This window comes from Rhincodon typus, chromosome 8, assembly GCF_021869965.1.
Source record: "Rhincodon typus isolate 14 chromosome 8, sRhiTyp1.1, whole genome shotgun sequence".
In the NCBI taxonomy this organism is placed as follows: domain Eukaryota; kingdom Metazoa; phylum Chordata; class Chondrichthyes; order Orectolobiformes; family Rhincodontidae; genus Rhincodon; species Rhincodon typus.
In genome coordinates, this window is record NC_063339.1 from 77,758,144 (window position 1) to 77,773,101 (window position 14,958).

At 41.2% G+C, this 14,958-nt stretch overlaps 1 protein-coding gene across 1 annotated transcript in view; it reads right to left on the reverse strand.

Annotated features, from left to right (window-relative positions):
* The window catches only part of eif2ak4 (eukaryotic translation initiation factor 2 alpha kinase 4), a 104,288-nt gene that overhangs the window by 49,685 nt on the left and 39,645 nt on the right, over positions 1-14,958 (reverse strand). Inside the window, exons 10-11 of the mRNA XM_048600478.1 lie at positions 7,271-7,343; positions 1,563-1,604 (exon numbers count right to left, since the gene is read on the reverse strand). Of these exons, the coding sequence (XP_048456435.1) occupies positions 1,563-1,604; positions 7,271-7,343 (115 nt within the window). The remainder of the gene's footprint in view (positions 1-1,562; positions 1,605-7,270; positions 7,344-14,958) is intronic.

Here is a 14,958-nt window from a genome sequence, read left to right on the forward strand (position 1 = left end):
GTACTCATCCTGCAGTCACAGGCACAGGCTTTCGCTCAACAGCTACTCCAGTTTGAGATCTCTTGATCACCAAATGTGATGTTGCTTCATGTGGCTCAATTGCTCAAGCCCTTTACTAACTAAACAATTTAGGGAAAGAGGGGATGTTGCAACATATTTTCTGTATTTTTCCTGAAAAACCTAGAGAAAGTCCAAAATATCACCCTGTGGTTCAAAACAGGTCACCTTGGTTGTACAGACCAGGAAAGACATTACAAATTTAGTAATAGTGACCAGGCTTTATATATTGGCATTACCAACAAAGCCCACAGCTTTGGGAAAACCCCACAGGAATTTTTTTTTTTTTAATTCTAAGAGTATGTCTCCACTATAAGAAGAATAGCAAACAGTCAAGCCTCTGAAATCTTGGTCTTACAAATCTCGGTTGAGTCAGCTTGCTTATGTCACCCTGGGAGAGGAAAAAGTCACGACCCAATAATACATCTTCATTCCAACCCAACTCCCACTGTCCTCTTCTCTCACCCATCCCCACCATCCTCTCCTCCTGCAGCCACCCCACCCCCTCCAAAGGTCCCCTACCCTTTAGAGCAGAGGAGTTTATGGAAATACTCAATAGATGTGTTCAAAATTCTAAGGGATTTAACAGAGCAGGCAGGGAGAAACTGATCCTAATAACAAGCTTAGTAACTATTCACAATATACATTAAATGATTTAGATAAAGGAACTAAATGTTATACCTTAAAGTTTTCACAGGAAACAAAGCTGGGTGGAAGGGTGAGCTGTGAAGAGGATCCAGAGATGTTGCAAAGTGACACCTGCGACCCTAGTTCTTCTAGATGGCCAAGGCTAATGTCTTACCTGCTCCAGATGTGAATCATTATATCTCTGAGAAGACTGATTAAAAATAGCTACACTGAGGAACTCCTGCAGTAAAGTCCTGGAGATCTCCGGACAGGCTGTCTGATTGATTGCCTGGAGATCTCTCAAGTGGGAAACTAGTTTCATAAAGGACATAGCCTGAAACAGTAGATATTGAGAAGTGAATGAGACAGACCAAAGGAGTAAGGATATCTTCCTTGTGGATTCACTCCATAAGTTGCAAGTTTTCCAATGCAGTCAAAATGAGTTAAAAGTTAGAATCACTTCATACAGAAGCATACAGCTTCACAGTAGTTCAAAGACCAACCACATCCAATCAGTGGGTTAGTTAGTTAGTCATTCATTCCATCACTATTAAAATTGAGTGGATTGCATTCCTATTTTGATTTATTTTTAACATTTTAACCTCTTATGCAACCCCAACCCACTTGTTTTTTTTTGGAATTTAAATTTTAACCTGATCACTCTCCTTAAATATAGACACACACCTACAACCTACCTCCAGGACGCCTCTGGATCAGAATTTCATGAATTTTTTTCTACTTTTCAAAGAGATCTGGCAAATTGGGACACAGTCATACATCACTGCAGCATCATGTAGATTGCATTGAATTTAAATGCAGAGTTATGCCTCAACCAGTACTAACATTCAAACCTCACACCACTTACTGCATTGACATACCAGCTCAGAAAAGGATGAGAAGTCAAGAGTGCATCGAATGTCCTAAAGGAGAGAGACAGCATCATTATAAGATGGTGCCCAAATGGGCACTAAAAGCACAACCTGGACCATAATAAATAATTCTATATTATAAATAAAAGTGGTTGTGCCAGAGCTTATTTTGGGTTGGAATTGTACTTAACCTACATCCAAATGCCAACAGACAATAAGCCATGGTAACATGTCAACCTTAGGGATACAGGTGTTGAACATGCTCCATAACCATAGACATCCTCAAAATAAATCCCTGCGACTCAAAATAAATCTTGCATAAATATTTTTTTCTACGTCCACCCTTCACATCTGAAGGGGCCATCAGACACTGGAATATGGTCTCAAGCATGCCAGAAGCCCACATGAAAGTGGAAATTCTTTTCACACAAACAAATAAAAAGAGTACAAGAGGCCATTCAACTGTGCAGGCCATCCTGGCTAAGTTCAGTCACAGGCTCAATCAACATCCAGATAGAGGACTCTCAACTGTAAATACAAATGAAAGGCTGCCTTAGTTTTGCTCTGCTTCGGCAAGGCTGAAGTCAACTAAGATCAGCTCACTTGGTCTGTCAAACGTTTCCCAGGCAAATCAATGATTTACTCTGGATTCTGCTTTTAACAACAGTTGCTGCTAACCCCCAATCATTCAAAAATCTAAAAGAGAATACTGTAATTTTATCAACTGTTCAGTTTTAGATCATAAGATATACCAGCAGAAGTAATCCATTTGACCCATCAAATCTACTCTGCTATTCAACGAGATCATGGATCATCTGATAATCCTCAATTTCACTTGCCTACCCTTTCCTGATGCAACTTGATTCCCTTACCAATTAAAAAGTTGTCCATCTCAGCCCCGAATATATTTAATGACACAGCCTCAAAAGCCCTCTGTGGTAAAGAATTCCACAGATTCTCTACCCTCCTCCTCTCTGTCTTAAAGTGGCAACCCCTTGTTCTGAGATTCTAGATTCCCTACAAGAGGAAACAATCTCTCCACATCTACTTTGTCAACCTCCCTAAGAATCTGCTATGTTTCAATAAAAGGTTTTCTCTCATTCTTCTAAATACCAATAAAGTACAGGTCCTCGCCTCATAAGAAAATCCTTCCATACCAGTCATCAATCAAGTGAACCTTCTTTGGACTGCCTCAATGCCAGTTTATCTTTCCTCAGGTGAGAGAATATAAACTGTTCACATTATTCTAAGTGTCAATATTTTTTGTTTTGGACAGGAGATTCATACAGTAAAACAAGTGATTGAAACTCTCACATCTTACAATTTCAGTATCAGATATAACATGAGTCAAATGCTATGACTTATATGAGCCAGAAGAATTTTCAGAATGATGCTGTGTTCCCATTCAAAGCTAACTATGACAGATTTCCACAGCATGATGGAAACAGAGGGCCACGGATCTCAAACTTCTTCCATCAATTTACATTGGTAACTTACGCATGTGCAAACATATGAATTATGAGCTGGAGTAGGCCTGGCCTCTGATGTGTTCTCTGCCATACAGTTAGATTGTAAATGACCTGATACACCATATTCCCATCTACCCCCAAATGACCTTTCACAACTTTATCAAAAAAAATCACCTATCTACCTCTGCCTTAAGAACATTCAAAGACTGCATGGTGGCTCAGTGGTTAGCACTGCTGCCTCTCAGCACCAGGGACCCGGGTTCAATTCACCCTCAGGCGACCGCTGGCTGATCATGGCTGAACTTTTTGAGACTCAGATCCACTTACCCGCCCGCACACCATAACCCTTAATTCCTTTACGGTTCAAAAATTTATCTAGCCTTGCCTTAAACACATTCAGCGAGGTAGCTTCAACCGCTTCACTGGGCAGGGAATTCCACAGGTTCACAACCCTTTGGGTGAAGAAGTTCCTCCTGACCTCAGTCCCACATCTGCTTCCCTTTATTTTGAGGCTATGCCCCCTAGTCCTAGTTTCACCTGCTAGTGGAAACAACCTCCCTGCCTCCACCTTATCTAGTCCCTTCATAATCTTACATATTTCTATAAGATCTCCCCTCATTCTTCTGAATTCCAATCCCAGTATAATCCCAGCCTACTCAGTCTCTCCTCATAATCCAACCCTCTCAACTCTGGAATCAACCGAGTGAATCTCCTCTGCATCCCTTCCAGTGCTAATATATCCCTTCTCAAGTAGGAGACCAAAACTGCACACAGTACTCCAGGTGTGGCCTCACCAGGACCCTATACAGCTGCAGCATAGCCTCCCTGTTTTTAAACTCCATCCCTCTAGCAATGACAGACAAAATTCCATTTGCCTTTATAATTACCTGCTGCACCTGCAATCCTACTTTTAGCGATTCATGCACAAGGACACCCAAGTCCCTCTGCACAGCAGCGTGCTGCAATTTTTTACCTTTTAAAACATAGCCCATTCTGCTGTTATTCCTACCAAAATGGATGACCTCACACTAATCAACATCGTACTCCATCTGCCAGACCTTTGCCCACTCACTGAGACGATCTATATACCTCTGCAGACTTTCAGTGTCTTCTGCACACTTTGTTCTACCACTCATCTTAGTGTCATCTGCAAATTTTGACACACCACACTTAGTCCCCAACTCCAAATCATCTATGTAAATTGTAAACAATTGCAGTCCCAACACTGATCCCTGAGGCACACCACTAGCCACTGACTGCCAACCAGAAAAACATCCATTAACCCCTACTCTTTGCTTTCTACTAGTCAACCAATACTCTATCCATGCCAATACATTACTTGTAATACCGTGCAACTCTATCTTATGTAGCAGCCTTTGGTGTCGCACCTTGTCAAATGCCTTCTGGAAATCCAGATACACCACATCCACAGGTTCCCCAGTGTCTACCATGCAAGTAATGTCCTCAAAGAATTCCACCAAAGATTCAATCAAGATGCTTCTTACTCTTCTAAATAGAGTCATAAACATACAGCACAGAAACACTTGCCAATCAAGTGTCCCAAAATAAACAAGTCCCACTTGGCTGCATTTGGCTTATATCCCTCCAAACTTTTGCTATTCATTTACCTGTCCAAAGGTCTTTTAAATGTCGTAACTGTACCTGCATCTACCACTTCCTCAGGTAGTTCATTCCAGATATGAAACACCCTCTATGTGAAAACGTTGCCCCTCGGATCCCTTTCAGATCTTTCTCCTCTCAGCTTAAAAATATGCCCCCTAGTTTTGAACTCCCCCACCCTAGGGAAAAAACCTTTGCTACTCACCTTATCTATGCCCCTTATGATTTTATAAATCACCCCTCAACCTCCAACGCTCCAGTGAAAAAAGTCTCAGCCTATCCAGCTTCTCTTTATAACTCAAACCCACCAGTCCTAGCAACATCCTGGTAAATCTTTTCAGAAACCCTCTCCAATTTAATAATATCCTCCTATAGTCGGGTGACCAGAACTGCACACGGTACTCCAAAAGTAGTCTCACCGATGTCCTGAACAACCTTAATATGACTTTCCAACTCCTATACTCCAAGGTCTGAGCAATGAAGAGAGGTGTGCTAAATGCCTTCTTAACCACCCTGTCTACCTGCGATGCAACTTTCAAAGAACTATATACTTGGACCCCTAGGTCTCTCTGTTCAACAACACTACCCAAGACCCTACCATTAACTGTATAAGTCCTGCTCTTGTTCGTTTTACCAGAATGCAATATCTCGCATTTATCCAAATTAAACTCCATCTGACATGCCTCAGCCCATTGGCCCAATTAATCAAGATCCCTTTGTAATCCTAGATAACATTCTTCACTGTCGACTATACTACCAATTTTGATGTCATCCACAAACTTATGAACCATGCCTCAGGCGAGTGTCTGTGTGGACTTTGCACATTCTCCCCATGTCTGTGCGGGTTTCCTCTGAGTGCTCCAGTTTCCTCCCACAGTCCAAAGATGTGCAGGTTAGGTGGATTGATCATGCTAAATTTCCCGTAGTGTCTGGGGATATGCAGGGTGGGTGGATTAGCCATGGGGAATGCAGGGTTGCAGGGATAGGATGGGTCTGGGTGGGATGCTCTTTGGAGGGTCAGTGTGGGCTTGATGGGCCGAATGGCCTGCTTCCACATTGTAGGGATTCTATGATATATTTCTATGATAAGCCTCCTAAATTCTCATCCAAATCGTTTATGTAAAAGACAAATAACAGTGGATGTTCTATGACCCAGCACCGACCCCCATGGAATACTGCTGGTCACAGGCCTCCATTCCAAACAAACTCCTCCACCACCAACCTGTGTCTCTTATCATCAAGCCAATTTTGTACCCAATTGGCAAGCTCTCCCAGAATCCCATGAGATCTAAGTTTAATAATCAGTCTACCATGCAGAACCTCATCAAAGGTTTAATTAAAGTCCGTGTAGACAATGTCTACCACTCTGCCCTCAAATTTTTTGGTTATTTCATCAAAAAACTCAAATCAAGTTTGAGAGACACGGTTTCTCACACACAAAGCCATGCTGACTATCCCTTATCAGTCCTTGTCTCTCCACATACATGTAAATTCTATCTCTCAGAATCCCCTCCACCAACTTACCTACCACTGTTGTCAGACTCACCAGTCTATATTTCCCAGCTTCTCCTGATAGCCTTCCATAAATAAAGAAAAGCACAGCATTAGCCACCCTCCAGTTCTCCGGCACTTCTAACTTTTCCTCAGAAGTCATTCCAGGTATTAGTCTCGTAAATCTTCTTTGAATTGCTCTCAACCGGAAGTAAGGTAACAAATATTGTGCATAGCACTCCAGATACGGTCTCATTAATGACCTGTAGAACTGAAGCATTACCTGCCTACATTTGTATTCAATTTCCCTAATAGTTTACATAATTACTTGCTGTACCTGCATACTCACTTTCCACAATATATGTGCTCTGGCACCCAAATCCCTTTACATCTTAGAGCTCTGCTTTTGTTCCTCCTGCCAAAGTTCACATTTTCTCACAAATTATTCCATTAGCCTGATCTGTGCCAATTCACTCAACCTAGCAATATCCCTTAGCAATGCTTTGTCCACTTCGGAACTTAATTTCCTATCTATCTTTTAATCATCAGCTAATTTAGCAACCATACCTTCAGTCTATTCATCCAAGTCATTCATTTAAATAGTAAAAAGCTGAGGCCCCAGCACTGATCCCTTTGGCACATCGCTCCAAAAAATGATTCATTTATGCCTGCTCTGTTTCCTCATAGCTACCAATAAACAGGACGCAATGACTTTCTGCTGCTCTGTCCAGGCATTCAAACCAGGTCACAGAGACATTGAACCAATTGTAGGACTGAATCTCCATTCCTACCTTGTATATGACTGATAACATCAAAGCAATAACAATGGAAAAAGGCGCTTAGCACAACCGTGTAAAGAAAGCCAAATATCAATGGACAGCCAGGAAAACAGGAAGTTTCAGGATCTCAAAAAACTATTAATCCAGTTCCCTCATGAAATCAGATTCAGTGTTGCTCCTGAACAACATCTATTAATATCATAATCCACAGAGAATTCCAGAGAATAAACTAAAAGCTGAACAACAGAATCAAAGCAGTGCAATGGCTGCAATCCATAACCTTTGTACTCAGAGTCTTCCAAATTGAGCCAAGCTGTCTAAATGCATAATATTCACAAGTAAAATACTGACTACTCACCACAGGATTGTTGTTGTTGCTTCCATCGCCATCCTCAAAGACAATGTCACTGTCTGAATCAATGTCAACTGGTCTGTAGAAACAAAGTATATTTGATGTAAAATTCCGTGCAGTGTTCGCCTTAACAATTAAGAGGATTAAGAGGCTGAAATGAGAGCTTAAAATCGATCAACTGTCTCCTTCCCCATCAACATAATTTTCATGGGTTTAATCACAGCAATATCTTCAATGCAGCTTAACAATTGCAATGTCAAAATTTCCATGTATATGTAGTGCTGGAATCACTATGCTACATCAAGCAGTTTCCCTTCATTGTACTTCTTTCATTACTTCTTAAGTAAAGTTGAGAACATGGAATTCTATCTGCTATACTGACTTGATGGGCGCATGCACCCAGCAGATACCGGGGTTGGGGGGGTGGTATTGTGCATACAGTGTTTAACAGCAGCCAAAGGGACACTGAAGTGTCGTAGGCAGCCTCAGTGATCTTTGCTGGGCTGGCAGAAGATGGGGTAGGACATCAACTAACTTGGGTCTCTATTCAGTGTTTCCTGTTGGAAATTCGCAGGCACAGTTGAAATTACATTGCACACAGGGATTTCAAGACCAACTCCACTTCAGATTTTTAAAAAATTCTCACATAAGACATGGGTGTCACTGGACAGGACAGCATTCAGCCCATTGAAACTTGCACTAAAAAATGTGGTATTGAGCCAATGTCTTGAACTGATGCAATCCGAATGGCAGAGAACTTTTAGGAAGGTTAGTCGGTTACAGGGCAAGAAATGAATTAGGAAAAACATTTAACAGTCACACAAATACGTCTGTATTTTATATTTCTATCATATATAAAATTTCTACAGCCATATAAATATTAATAGAAAATGCCAATGCAAGCCCTGCACTGATGGGTAGCTAAATTCATGGATGACACCAAGAGAAGTGGAAAGTGTGCTGTGAAGAAGACAAAGGTAAAGGTAGAGTCATCATAGTCTTACCAGATCAGAGGGATGCTCTCCCATTACAGAGTGCCAACAGGTGGTGGGTTAACCTTAGGGTCACCATGCCTCAGGTGAGGGGACAGGTTAAGGAGGCAAATCCTTCATGGCAATCTCAGCCAATGTGGAAATTGAACCCACACTCTTGGCATCACTTTGTATTTGCGTACAAGCCATCCAGTCAACAGAGCTAACAGGACAGAGATGATGACAATTTTTTTCTACTATCAGTTAATGTGATTTTAGAATATACTGCTTCAGAAAACAGTGGAGGTGGGGTCATTGAATATTTTTAAGACAGAGATCAATAGGTTCCTGCTGGCAGGGGAAACCAAGGGGTGAGTGGGAATGTGAAATTCAAATCACAAACAGATCAGCCATGATCTTATTGAATGGCAGAGCAGACTTGCGGGACTTGCAATATTTCAGTGTTCCTTTGGCTGCTGTTAACCACACTGTGTGCGCTCAACGACTTTCCACCAGAACAGTGTACTGTACCTGCTGGGTGCACGTACCCATCAAGTCAATGCACCGGATGGAATTTCATGTTCCCACCTTTGCTTTGAACTACTTAATAAAAAGAAATAAGTTTTAACAAAGATCTGTAGCTCAGGTTGTGGGTGAGTTTGTTGACTTGCTCACCGAACTGGCTTGTTCTCATTCAGACATTTCGTCACCATGCGAGGTGACACTATCAGTGGAGTCTCCGATGAAGCGATGTTATTCTACTCCGCTTGGAATTTATACTGTCCGGTCTGTTATAGGGAGTAGTGTCATTTCCGGTTTTGATCTGTATGGCTTTAAATATAGGGTTCAATTCTTTATGTTTGTTGATTGCATTATGGGTGGAGAACCATGCCTCTAGGAATTCCTGCGTGTGTCTATGTTTGGCTTGGGCTACTTTGGTTACCTTGTCCCAGTTAAACTGATGGCCTTCATTATCTGAGTGTACTGATATTAAGGAGAGTTCGTCGTGCCTTTTTACTGCTAGTTCATGTTCGTGTATTCTGATGGCTAGTTTCCTTCCTGTCTTGTCCTACGTAATGTTTATTTAACGGCACGATGAGCTCTCCTTAATATCGGTACACTCAAACAATGAAGGCCATCAGTTTAACTAGGGCAAGGTAACCATAGTAGCCCAAGCCAAACATAGACACACGCGGGAATTCCTAGAGGCATGGTTCTCCACCTGTAATGCAATCAGTAAACATATAGAATTGGACCCCATATACAAACCCATACAGATCCAAAACCAGAAATGACATTACTCACCATAACAGACGGGACAGTATAACTTCCAAGCAGAGTAGAACAACATCGCTTCATCAGAGACTTCACAGATGATGTCACCTAGCATGGTGATGAAACTTCTGAACGAGAACAAGCCAGCTCGGTGAGCAAGTCAACAACCTCAAAAGGAAATAAGTTTGTAACGAAAGAAGTATGATGAAAAACAAACTACTTGATGTAGCAACGGTCTAAGTCTCTTCCTCGTTCATATTTTTAGGGAGGCAAATGGCCTAGTGGTATTATCACTGGACTGTTAATCTAGAGACCCAGATAATGTTCTAGGGACCCAGGTCAAATCCCGCCATGGCAGATGGTGGAATCTGAATTCAATAAATATCTGGAATTAAGAATCTAATGATGACCATGAATCCATTGCTAACTGTCAGAAAAACCCACCTGGTTCACTAACGTCCTTTAGGGAAGGAAACTGCCGTCATTACCTGGTCTGGCCTACATGTGACTCCAGACCCACAGCAATGTGGTTGACTCTTAACTGCCCTCTGGGCAATTAGGGATGGGCATTAAATGCTGCCTGGCCAGTGACCCATAAATGAATAAAGAAAAGAAAGGGGAGGTCCAAGTACATAATGACTTGTTTACACAGACTTGTAAGATATAAAGTTAAAGACATAGGAGAGGTGTTGGACACTTTTGTATCCAAAGGGCAGATTAAGCAAAGAACAAAACGTTTCTAGTTATATGGTAGGCATCTCCGGGGCTGCAGTACATCAACTCTCCTCAAACTCACATTTAATTTCCAGCCATTAAGTTTCCTTTCAGGTCTTGAGCTTACTTACACTGCCCCTTCAAGGGGTGGGCCACCAGTTTAGTTTGGCTGAATTGGGTGGGACTGAGGCCAAATCAAACTGAAGGCAGAAAACCAACCAGGGTCTCAAGCTCTGCCTGAATAGCTGGCATCTTGGCCTAGTTGTCACTACACCACAGTCGGTTCTCATTGGGAAATTGGATACCAGTTAGAAAATATCTACGTTTAGCAAGGTTTTTCAGAAGCATAATTGCCTCTTGGGGTGGGCTTGGCCTTGAAATGGCCATTCTCCATCTCGACAGCGCACAGAAGTTTGGGCCTTGGGCTCTGGAAAGGCATAGGGCTCTTTCCTAGCAGCGGAATGCAGAAACCACATGGAATGTGTGTGCTGCACCATGGCTCTACCTCAGCAAAACAGTCAACTGCTTTAAGCGGAGGGTTATGCAGGGTGGGAGCTGGTGAACAAGATGCTCATTGTTTCCTTTACTCATTTATTTTCAGGTGAACCTGGACTCACTCAGCAGAGAGGGCATCCTCAAGAACTTGGCCAACCTGGGCCTCTCCTGCTTTGACCCAGCCCAGAAGAGGATTCATGGCCTCATGGAGAAAGATTCCTTCCTATGTTTCCCGAAGTCCCAATTCTACTTTGCTTGCTTGCACCGTGGAAAACACTCCCCACCTCGGCACTTATCAGTGTCATTGTCAGCAAGGTTTTAAGCTCATGTGTAACCTGACATTACATAAACATAATATGGATTTTAACTAACTAACCCATTTAAACAGCTCCTGAAAAGAAAAAGAATAAAAACCCGAATATGGCAAAAGAACAAAACCTTCCAATGCAGACTTGCAGAATACGAGAGCAGATTCTGATAAACAGACATTGTAATAAAACTCTGCACTCACCAGAGGTACTGTTTTACCCTAAAAACAAACCAGCTCCTGAACTTACATTCCCAGGTGTTCGCATGCTGCCCCCTCCATTTATGAAAACAGCTATGTAGATTATTGCTCATTCTGTGAAAATTTAAGCTTAATATTTGCAACAACGCATAATCCCATGGTTAATTACTTTGCTTTACATGAAGCAACTGGCCTCTGTGATAGGAAGTGCAAACTCTCCACATTCACACTAGACCTCCCATAGCTTCTAGCAGGGAGGCTATCCAGTCACACCGACAGCAAATTGTTTTGTAGACTCATGGGGAAATCAGTCAGCACATCCTCATTACAGACAGGCCAAACCTACCACAGAGCTTAGTGCAACCTACCCAAACTGCTCAATGCTGAGACAGGGACACCCAGCAGGAGCAGGCTAAAAAGAGGACAAGCAAGGACTTGATTCACAGATGACCGAATTGAATTTCCATCAAAATTATAAAACCAAAGAATGCATTTACCACCCATCTCCATTTCATTTATGAAAATCATTTGTTAAAAAATTATTCTAATAAATTTTTTGACATATACACTTGAGTTTTCAAACTCTCATTCTTCTCAGGTAGCATGCTTGAACTTAGTGGGAGAAAGAATGGTTTAACTGTGTTTGCAGAGTTCACTATTAGCTAAGAGAGAGAGAAAGAGAAAAACAGAAGAATGGAAAGCTAGATTGAGATAAGATTGTTAAAGCATGAAAAATCAAGGATTTTTGATTAAATAAGTACTTTATGCTAATGTGAAGAGACTTGCAGGTATCCTTTATGTTAGGTTCCTTTATTTTAGCTTTCTCCCTATACTCTCCAACTGACACAGTCTCTTACTTACATAAGAATAATGTTCTACACATGCATTTCTTAAACAAAATTAACTCACGAGTTCTGAGCATTAGCACTTATTGCCAAGTCCTAACTGTCCTCGGAAAGGTGGTGGTGAGCCATTTTCTTGCACTATTGGAGTTTACTGGTGTAGGTATACCCACAACACTGTTAGGTAGGAATCATACTGCAATGCCTGTGTGCCAGAATTGGAGCAAGTGAATGTTTAAGTAGACAGGCGGAGTGTCAAGCAGACTTCTCAAGATGAACAAATGTTGAGAGTTATTCAATCAAAGGCATCACTGTTGAGATCAAGCTTATCCTCATGCAATATGATCCGGCCTGATCAGGAGTAGCAACCTTAACAAATCATTTCTCCTTGTCCAACCCAGAAGCATTATGCGCAGCTAAAGATGACATCTTTTCTGCATAAAGTCGCCAAGCTACCTAAAGCACTTCACAGTCAATGAAGTACTTTTGAGGTACTGTTGTAATATCGGGTTTCATTGTTGTCAATATGACGACATCCAGCTCCCCAAAATGGCAAGGGAAAAAACGAACAAGACTAAAGCAAAATACTGCAGATGCTAAAAATGTGATAAAGAACAAAAGATGCTAGAAAATCCTAGTACGTCTTGTAGCACCTGTGCAGAGAAGCACTTTCCATCTGAAATTTTAAGTACATTGTAAATAATTGCTTAATCAGCTTAGGTTTAGTTGATGAATAAATGACGTTCAAGACATCACGGAGAACACCTCTACTCTTCTACAAATGGTGCCATGGGATCTTTCACATGCATCTGAGAAAATAGACTCTGTTTGATATCTCACCTGAAGGTCAGGACACCCAACAGTGCAGCACTCTCTCAGCACTACACTAAACCTAGGTCAGTGGTTCCCAACTGTGGGGTGCACAAAATGGGGTTGCATGAAATAAAATCAAGTTAATATCTTGCCCTATCATATTGTTCTGATAGTGAGAACTAAATAGTAAATTCCCAGCTTTGGAAACTTTGAGTAGCTCCAACACTTCTGCTTAGTTACACTGTGAAATAATTATAGGTCTACATAAGTATGCCACAGATTTCCCCGAGATACTTCTCAGAACAGGAAATGATGGAGGCAGAAACAAATTTAGCAACCCAACCATCATGAATCTGGGATCTCTATAATTTTTATTACATATTGATCTAATATAAATCCAATCTAGCCAATTACCACCTCATCAGGCATTTTCAATCATCAGTAAAGTGATGACAGGGGTCATCAACAGTACAATCAAAATAGCACCTATTCAAGAATAACTTACTAAAATAAACAAAGAACTGCAAATGCTGGGCATCTGAAACAAAAAAAAATTTGCTGGAGAAACTCGGAATACTGATGAAGAGTCACCGGACTCAAAACGTTAACTCTGCTTTCTTCCCAGAAATGTTGCTGGAATTTTGAATTACTCCAGCAATTTCTGCTTTATTACTTACTCATTGATACTCAGCATGGGTTCTGCAAGGGCCACTCAGCTCCAGGCCTCATTATGAACATAAAAATATGCAAACTTTAATAATAATACACTCTATGAATATAAGGGGTCAGTTATCTCAGCTAGCTGAATTGTGATGTAGAGTGATACCAACCGGGTGGGTTCAATTCCCACGCTGGCTGAGGTTACCATGAAGGACTCTCCTTCTCAACCTTTCCCCTTGCCTTAGGCGTGGGACCCTCAGTTTAAACCAACACTAGTTGTCTCTCTCTAATGAGACAGAGCAGCCCCACGGTCCAGTTGGATTATGGCAACTTTACCTTTATAGGTTAAAATGTTGTTCTTTGGCTGGTTTGGTTTCACTGGTGTTTGGGGTCAGATTAATTTAAGAGTTAAATTGGGGTCATATTCAAAAGTAGTCTGAGCTGTGCTGGTCTAAATTATGTTCTTAAACCTTTGGAGTGGGGGCTAAATTTTTATTTAAAATAGTGAATCTTTGTAGAGAGAAATCTGATTTTGTTTTCTTTTATTAGATATGTGCATGCGTGTTGGAAAACCTAGGGGGTCAACATTGAAATTTTCATTTTTCTAACAGTATGTTGGTCTGTTTTGGATCTTCATTAAGGAAGTTTTGTTTTATAATAAATTAATATTTTTCTGCTTTTTAATGAAACCTAGTTGATGGATTTTTTTAATCCTAAGTCTAATACAGAGAAGGCATAAGATTGGCCACATCAGAAATGGCATAAAATAATTAAATTTATGTTGTGATCTGTGGAGCAATGGGACTGAAGAAAGACAAAGCACACCTCCCATCTCAGGCATTATTGCTGATCTGCCTGCGTTCTATGGCTTAAATAAGTTATCTGTTGCTCCCTGTTAAATGAAAGGGAGGCAATGCATAGTATCACCTACTTGGTATGGAGATTTTACTTTCCTTAACAATAACCCAGTCTATCTCAGTCCATTTCATTTCAGGCAACTAATGGTCTTCTAGTCAGTCTTGCACTCTTCCATCCTCAATGAGCTTCAGCACATTCTTATTTTTAAATCCTTTCAGGATCTCGTTCATCCCTACATTTCTAACCTCATCCAGTCCTACAACCCTCCCTGAACACTATTTTTTCTCCCATTCTTCCCTCTTGTGCATCCTCACTTTCTTTGGTCCCTATATTGGCAGTCAAGTGCCTATGTCAAAGCTCTGGGATTCCCTCCTTCAACTTCATTACCTTTCCACCTTGTCTTTAAAAGGTTCCTCAAAATCCAACTCAAGTTTTTGATCACATGTCCCAATATTTACTGTGATGCCATTCTGAGTAAGGCAGATGCTTGAGATAGTTAATTGACAGCATGACTTTTTTCCTTGATAACAAGGTGTAGAGCTGGATGAACACAGCAGG